The sequence below is a fragment of the Lolium rigidum genome, chromosome 5, assembly GCF_022539505.1.
Source record: "Lolium rigidum isolate FL_2022 chromosome 5, APGP_CSIRO_Lrig_0.1, whole genome shotgun sequence".
NCBI lineage: Eukaryota > Viridiplantae > Streptophyta > Magnoliopsida > Poales > Poaceae > Lolium > Lolium rigidum.
The window spans coordinates 199,658,240-199,667,380 of record NC_061512.1 but is presented as its reverse complement, the minus strand read 5'-3'; the positions used below and the strand labels follow the sequence as shown (position 1 = coordinate 199,667,380).

At 42.7% G+C, this 9,141-nt stretch overlaps 1 protein-coding gene across 1 annotated transcript; it reads right to left on the bottom strand.

Moving 5' to 3' along the window:
- Nucleotides 1–1,956: 1,956 nt before the first annotated feature.
- Nucleotides 1,957–3,067, bottom strand: LOC124657982 (beta-1,3-galactosyltransferase 6-like). Its single transcript, XM_047196438.1, has one exon. The coding sequence runs from the start codon at nt 3,065–3,067 to the stop codon at nt 2,105–2,107; it is 963 nt and encodes a 320-aa protein (XP_047052394.1). The 3' UTR covers nt 1,957–2,104.
- Between the last annotated feature and the right edge of the window lie 6,074 nt (nt 3,068–9,141).

Sequence of the window (9,141 nt, the reverse complement as noted above, 5' to 3'; positions counted from 1 at the left end):
CGGCAAAAAGATACCCAGTTTAACAAGTTGATTCTCGGACCATGTTAGAAAAGAAAAAAAAAATATTTCAGTTAAGTGGGTCAATTCCTAGAACTTCCAGCACAATGATATTTCAAGTTGACTGATACCTTATTAACTTCTTCATACATGTTTTATTCGGTGGATACTCCATACATGGCTATGTAGTAATATAGGGATGAAGCCTGCTACCCGCATGGGTAGCTACACACCCATGCATTATACCAATATGCAAACCATATGAACTTATTTTTAGCTCGGTTTCCTAGTAGAACGTGGAATACGTTGGTGAGTTGACTTTGATCAAAAAATATTCATATCAAAATTCGAAAACCACTTTTGTACACTAGAATTCCACGTTCTACTAGGAAACCGAGCTAAAACAAGTTAATATGGCTTGCATATTGGTAGAATCCATGCGGGTAGCAAATGCACTATCTAGTAATATATATAAGTATTTGCTTTGATCAGGAAAATACACATGATGAGATTCAGACGTCAAGGTTGCAAGAACACACCAAGATGACCTGAAGTCACCTGTATGCATGTATGTGTCTGTGCTATTCAAATTGGAGAAGTTAAGTGATCGGTTCATAAATCTATCATTTGTTGTTAGAAGTTCTGTACAACAGGGCAATCTCTTGAACATGTGTTTAGTGGGTTGTTAGACCAAATCGCATAATTGTACTGTGGGATCTGCATCACACGTTCTTGTGATTGCCCTGATTTCGTAAATATTTATACTATTCAGATAGTTTCAAGTAACTTTATCATCCGATTTTTTCGAAAAACAATTTGCCCCTTTCTGTCATTATTGTGGATGGGCACCTCTTTTACGTTTTGTTATTTGTTTCTGGGTACATATATTAACCTTTTTAATGAATATTACTCATTCATATTCATAGATTCATTTTGATATTATGCTCCTTTCTTTGTATATGCTCACTCTGTACCAAGAAATTGCTTCATGAATATTACTCTGTACCAATGAATCTCGAGATGACTCGCATAGGGGTAGGGTGTGCGTGCGGCCGTGCGTACGTTCATAGGGGTGGGTGTGTGTGTATGTGTGAGTGTCTTTGATTGTATTGTGTTTGCAAAAAAACAATGTTATAATTGTGTTATTCACTTATTCAGTCTTCATAATCTGTATGCACTTGCCATGTTATAATTCTTTTATCAGATTGTTTTTCTCAATGTATGTATCTATGCATGATTATGAACCATATGAATTGATGAAATGTTATTATGTTATCTCACTACAACTTTCTCAATGTATGTTCATTTTCTTAACATGGGCGGACGTGGCAACGCGCATTTTTATGATCTAGCAGTATTTTAAAACAATTAACGATAATGGTACTCCCGCTCAGGACGGTCGGTAGTACAAATACTACTTTGGTGGCTAGCAAGGTGAAAAAGTTGCATATAAGAGAGACCAAAGTCTTTCGACAACAACATTTATGGAGGCCGCTGTGAGGCCTCTTCCCTTCCTATTGTGATTTATAAGTCGATGTCGTGGAGTACTCCGCCGATGTCGCTTCCGGGGAAGCATTGTAGGGAGGAAAGTGTTGATTTTGCTCAGTTTAATTGTGCTTTCTATGTGAGGTATAATTAGTTTTTTTTCTTTGGTCCATTGTGCCAGCGCAACGACCATCATCTCTCGTTCTGTCATTCTCTGTGGTGTTTTCCGCAGGCTTGTGTTGTAAGTAACCTGTGCTTTAACTAACGGATGTTCGGTAAACATTATGTAAAAACTAATGCAGCGTGTAACCAACGAGGACGAGTCCAATTCAACTAGTACTTGCCAATAAACAATCATATATAATTCCGAGAATCTCCTAGCTATTGGCTGCTTAAATATCTGAGGTGCGTTGTTGATGGTCGATCAATCATGCGATCAATAAGAAATGACAGAACAGAATGTGAATCGCGTATAGTACTTCCATCCACGGCAGAATAAATCGAGCGCGTCATGTCAAGATCACTTAATAAGAACTTAAAATAAAATATAAACAGCTAGCATGGTCGATCAATCAATCAATTAATCAATCAGGGCAAGTGGTAGAGCCTGGATGGGACTCAATCAGGCGCTTGTGACGTTGAAGTATCTGAATGCTTCAGCCCAGCGGCGGTTGTCCTTGATCATGTGCACGGCGATGGTGTCCGGCCGGAAGTTGTCCCTGAACCAGTTGAGGTCGTACATCCTGGGCTTGAGGTCGTAGCGGTTCTTCCCCCGCTTGCCGATGTTGAGCCACTTGCCGAAGAGGAGGTCCTCGGGGCCGTGGGTGTCGTTGTACCGGAGGATGTCCTCGTTGGTGGACACCCAGCTCGCGATGTCCCACGACACGATGTACCCCATGCCGTGCATGAACTGCATCGGGTCGTCGCCGACCTCGAAGCCGTAGCCGATGTAGGCGTCGTCGCGGGGCTTGCCCCGGAGCTCCTCGGCCATGGCGGCCACGCGCAGGTAGGTGTCGTCGTCGGTCTTCATGACGTAGTCGTATGGCGCGTCGGCGAAGGTGCGCGGCACGGAGGAGAAGTACTCGTGCGTCTTGCCGTCGTTCATGTTCTCCGTGCAGTTGAGCAGGAGGATGTCGCCGTGTTGCGCCGCCTCGAGGGACACCAGCGCCGCGTCGACGGGGTCGACGCCCACGCCGCAAAGCACGAAGCGCACGTCCACCTGCGCGTACGCCGGTGTCGGTGGCTGCAGCGCGTACGCCAGGCGCACGATGCCCCGCCGCTCGTACCTCTTCGGCGTGGTCAGCACGCCCACGAGGAGACGGAACTCCGGCTGCGGCGCCGTCAGCGTCGTCGTCTCCGCGGAGGTGGAGACGACCTTCTCGGCTGCTCCCGACGCGACGGAGTAGCCGTCGGAGTCGAGGCCGGGGCAGAGCACGCCTAGGCCGTTGGAGCGGACGTGGGAGGAGCCGAGGCTGGGGATGACGACCACCGCGGCGAGGAGGCCGAGGGGCAGGAGGAGGAGGTACGGGGTGCAGAGCTTGGAGGAAGTGGGGAACAGCGACTGCGACGACGAGCTGGTCTTCATGGCGCGCGCGTCTCCGGTGAGACCGATGAATTGAGACGGGGGAAATGCACGTGCCCTTATAGGCGGAACACCAACACAAGTATTCGTTTGACGACGTGCGTCTCAAAAGCTTCGGTTGAATCGTTCGTTAGTTGGCGCGCATGGACACGCGGCCATCGAGACTGCTCATCGATCAGCGGCGACAGGGAATCGATTTGGGTTCTTCATCAGATCTTTCTGCCCACAGTAGCATTAGGAGATGTGTCCACGTCGAGAGGCATGTTAGGCGGCAGATAGAACGCCCGCAAAACCTTATTCTATTTCAGTTTGTAAACGGGCCACGAACGACTAATCATTCATAGTTTCATCAAGTATCGCATGGCACGGCAGAGTGGCGATCCTTAGTGGCCTGATTGGTTGCTTGCTTGATGATCTGCGTGAGACTACTAACAATGGGAATATCATAGGTAGTATTATGTATTTTATGCATGTAAAATGCTGACGCGGCAGTGTAATTAAAGATCAGAGAGAAAATACTACTGTAGTATTCATAGGTATATACCGTATTATAGCACATGCTACTAGAAAAATTTAATGTCAAGTAAATCTTATGCATATATTTGCATTGAGATTCTACAAATAATTAATATAAGAAAACTATGATACTAGTATATGATACCATGCATTGTGGAGATAGTAACATACAGTAGTATCATACGTATGATACTTTTATATGATAATATGCATTGTGACTAGTCCGATGAAGGCATGGTAGAGGCAAGGAAGGTCGTCTGGGTCTCTGGGACATGCAAGTTTGTCGGTTGCTACTTACTTTTGTCCATTTAGTACAGAGTTCAGCCACAACTAATTAATATGGATGGGAGAGTGTACTTGATTACATGACGTACATGGTTTTGCCTCAACCATCCGGCCTTGTGATCGATCGAAAATGAGATCTCACCAACTCAGTTATCGAATATTGTGTTCATGGTTATGGAAATATTATGGCAGGTTACAACATGATCGCGGTTTCAGTTCTCATCGCGTCGTCGTCTTTGTTGAACAACAATTCTTGGGTGAAAACCCCATGAGCTGGCGTGGCACGATAACATAGCAGAGCTAATATGAAATTGTTAAACTCTTGGTGATTGTGTATGGCGTCTAATGCGGAGGTGGGATGATATTCTTTTTACATAAGGAAAAGAAAACAAAATGCAAATTCATATAGTTGTGTCATTTCAGACCACAACCTTAGAAGACATGATGCATGTAGGCTACAGCAAGTGGGGATTTTTTTTCTCCTAGAGAGTAACAATTATCCATAGAACCTAATGTCATGTTCCAATTTTTCGAGACATTAGTCATGTCCATCGTTGCCGGAATCATGAGTGGTGGCGATATTTTGGTTGCCTTTGAAGTGGCATATCGGGAGGAAGCAGTGGGAAACCACCTCACATGTCGTTGATTTGTGCCACCGATCACCCAATTTGTACTAGTGAAACCAAGACCTACACCCCATGTTTGCTTAGGTAGTCTTGTCTTAAATCCCATTTTTTATAGGATGTAGCTTAATTAGTCAGTACCCTTCTAATTATCGTACACTTAGAAATGACTATAATAAAATATCTCCAACATAGGTTTGGATGCAAGCCTATTTGCATCAATGACAAGCACAACTATCAGGTTTGTAAGTCTCTTTCGCTATTGTGGTTCGATAATATTGGTAAATACTTCTAATGAACGGTACTAAAATAATCCATTGGGCTTGTTGTCCATCCAGTCCTTCGAGCAATCTTTCATAATATCAAGCAATTTGTTCTTGAACATTGCAAATGTGGTGGAAGCCATGGTCCTTACTTCAAGTAGTAAAGGAATGCAGTCGGAGGAACTAGGGCACAATTGTTGGCATAAGGTTACAACGACAATTGTCATGATTAAATGTAGTATCGAGCTGATTCTATTGATGAGATCATTTGGATAAGGGAGATTAAAAGCATATCAAGTATGAGAAGAATGGTCAAGGATGTGATTCAGATCTTTGGAAATGTGTGCTTCCTATCACTAAATGCATAAAACACCGCAAGCCGTATGGAAACCGGTGGTTCAATATGGTGTCCTGGGATGGAGTTGTTATGATTATGGAATATATTTTATTATACTATGTATTTATGGTTATGGAAAAATTATGGCAGGTTACAATATAATCGCGATTTCTGTTCTCAACGCATTTTGTTCTTTGTTGAACGCCAATTTCTTGTGTGAAAACCCCGGCCCGTGAGCTAGCTTGGCACGATAACGTATCAGAGCTAATTAATGTGAAAAATTTCTCATGTTCAACTCTTGATGATTGTGTATGCCGTCTAATGCAGAGGCGAGGTGATAATCCTTTTCAAAAACAAAATAAATAAACACAATTCATATAGTTGTGTTATTCAAGATCCCTCCCATGTTTGCGGTCTAGCACACATCCATACATGATAACAAGCCTTCAAAGACTACATTTTTTCCAAATCAGCAGTGGGTTATAAGGTTTCGAGAGCGTTTTTCTCGTCTTGTTGTTTACCTTAGTGATTAGAGATGACTAGTCCACTAACATTGTTGGAGAAGGCCGTATAAGGGGAGATAGATGAGTTTTAGTTTAAGAAAATAGTGTATGTAATTAGGAGGTGGCATTTTGGCTCATAGGAGCAAATGCTCCCATTATACAAAATAATAAAAAAATAATTTTAAAAATGTCAAAAAATTCTGACATAAATTTTTTTGTTGTACATCGTGACATTCTATGTTAGTGCACAAGTTTTCGTGGAGAAACAACATTTTATGTGGCGTGCACAAAAAAGATAAAAAAATGTCTTGTACGTAGTCGTGTTATAGCATCAAAAATTGTCTTTTTTACAGGAGCCACAATTTTTTTTAGTTTTTCTTGAAAACTTGTGTACGAACATAAAATATGTAGATGTACATGAAAATTTTTATTTTAAATTTTTTTGACACTTTAAAATGTAGATTCACATAATGAGAGCAAATGCTCCTATGAGCCAAAGTGAATATCCCATGTAATTTTCAATTGTTATCTAGCGAGTGACCATAACTTTAGGATACATAATGCATGTAGAACAGTGTGCTAATAACAAGTGGAATTTTTTTTCTAGAGAGTAAAATTATTCGTAGAACCTAATGTCATGTTCTGATCTTCGAGACACTAGTCATGCCCGTCGTTGTGGGAATTGTGAGCAGGCCTATCGAAAGCCCAATGCGAGCTGGGTGACCGCACAGGGCCCCCAAATACTGGGGCCCCAGTTCCCAGCTCCAGCCCAAGTTGGTAGCAGTGAATTCCAGCCCGTCTAGTGTGTCTCTCAATTTTCCAGCAATTTCCCACATGGTGTCCGGGCCTTTTTACTGATATTCCAACTTCCTTGGCCAATAAACAGCTAGATCGATTCATCCCCCTGAAAATTCCAATGGGCAGTTCAAAAGAAAATCCAGATTGTGCTATGTTGAAAAACGAAAACAGCTCGTGAGTCCCGATCTATTTTACTCGCCGGTCTCCTAGAACGGCACAAGGCCGACGGTCCAACGAGAATGTTGCCAGCGCCCATCGTCCTAGGCCCTACAGCCATTTGATGTCGCCCTGCTCCTTGCGGAATTGCCTCATGCCCTACCCACCATGGATAATTGATCTATTGATGAAAATTTCACGTCGACTCCGCAAAGCCGATCAAGGTTTGCTCTATTAGTTTTCTTGAGTTCTTCTATTCTTTGATCTAGTTGTTTTATTCATCTAGATGTCTAAATTCAGTCTTATAATATTTTGGTTATAAAACAGGAATAATCATGTCTTCTACAAATAAAAACTATGACTCTGATGATTCAAATTGTAATAACAGAAAAAAAAATACTTGTACAGTTTCAATCCAGTATGTATTTGGTTCTTGTTTTGTCAGAATATTGAAAGCTCAGGGGCCCTTTCTGTGTTTGGGGCCCCGAATTTGTGGAGTCAGCCTGATCATGAGTGATGGAAATTTCCCAATTATCGATCTTTGAAGTGGCATATTGGGAGGAAGCGGTGGGAAACCACCTCACATGTAGTTGATTTATGCCACCGGTCGCCCAATTTGTACTAGTAAAACCAAGACCTAGATGCCATGTTTGCTCAGGTAGTCTTGTCTTAAATCATATTTAGTTTCTTTAGTCCTTTATATTTTTATAGTATGTAGCTAAATTTGTCAGTCCCTTCTAATTATCGTGCACTAAGAAATGAATATAAGTAATAAAATATCTCCAACTTAGATTTAGGGGCAAGCCAAGTTGCGTCAGTGACAAGCACACCTATGAGGTTTCTAAGTCTCTTCCACTACTGTGGTTTGATAATCTTGGGAAATACTTCTAATGTAAGGTACTAAAATAATCCATTGTGCTTGTTGTCCATCAAGACCTTTGAGCGATCGTTCATAATATCAAGCGATTTATACTTGAACATTGCAAATGTGGTGGAAGCCATGATCCTTACTTCAAGTAGAAAATGAATGCAGTCAGGGGAACTAGGGCACAATGGTTTGCATAAAGTTAGAACGACAATTCTTGATTAAATTTAGTATCGAGTTGATTCTGTTGGAGATATGCCCAAGAGGCAATAATAAAAGTGTTTATTGTTATATCTTAGTGTTCATGAAAATATTTACATCCCATGCTATAATTGTATTAACCGAAAACATTAATACATGTGTGTTGTGTAAACAACCAGAGTCCCTAGTAAGCCTCTTGTTAAGCTAGCTTGTTGACTAATAGATGATCATGGTTTCCTGATCATGAACATTGGATGTTATTAATAACAAGATCATATCATTAGATGAATGATGTGATGGACACACATCCATAGTAAGCATAGCATAAAATCAAGTCATCAAGTTCAACTTGCTATAAGCTTTCGATACATAGTAACATAGTCCTTCGACCATGAGATCATGTAAATCACTTACACCGGATGGGTAGTTTGATTACATCAAACGCCACTGCGTAAATGGGTGGTTATAAAGATGGGATTAAGTATTCGGAAAGTATGAGTTGAGGCATATGGATGAAGAGTGGGATATGTCCATCCTGATGATGGATAAATATGCTCTGGGTCCTCTCGGTGGAATGTCATCTAATTAGCTTGCAAGCATGTGACAAGGTCACAAGAGATGACATACCATGGTACGAGTAAAGAGTACTTATCGGTAACGAGGTTGAACTAGGTATAGAGATACCGATGATCAAACCTTGGATAAGTAAAGTATCACTCGGCAAAGGGAATCGGTATCGTATGGTAATGGTTCAATCGATCACTAAGTTATCGTTGAATATGTATGAGCCATTATGGATCTCCAGATCCCGCTATTGGTTATTGATCGTAGAGGAGTCTCGATCATGTCTGCATAGTTCACGAACCGTAGGGTGACACACTTAAGGTTCGATGTTGTATAGTAGATACGGAATATGAGATGGATACATAATGTTGTTCGGAGTCTCGGATGGGATCCAAGACATCACGAGGAGGTCCGGAATAGTCCAGAGAATAAGATTCATATATGGGAAGTCATTTTTAGGGTTACCGGAAAAGTTCGGGATTTTCGGTATTGTACCGGAGGTTCTAGAAGGTTCTGGAGGGTACCATAGTGGGGCCCACCTATCCCGGATGACCAACATGGACCGGAGGGGTCGCATAGGACCACATGGGCCAGGCACACCAGCCCCCCAAGGCCCATGTGGCTGGATCAAGTGGATAAGATCAAATCCCTTGAAAATAGGGACTTAACTTGGGGGGGGGGGGGGGAGTTTCCCCCTTGTTTTCGCCGACCCTAGGGCTTGGATGAGGGGCCAAGGCAGCCCCCCACGCCTATATAAGAGGGCGGGGAGGGTTGGGGCGCAATACATGATTCCCCAAACCCTAGCCGCCCCTCTCTCCCTCCTCCTTCTTCCTGCGCGGGCTTGGTGAACCCCTGCAGGAATTTCTCCTCCACCTCCACCACCACGCCGTCGTGCTGCTGGGATTCCGAGGGGATATCCCACCTCCGCTGCCAACTGGAACGGGGAGAGGAAGGATGTCATCGACA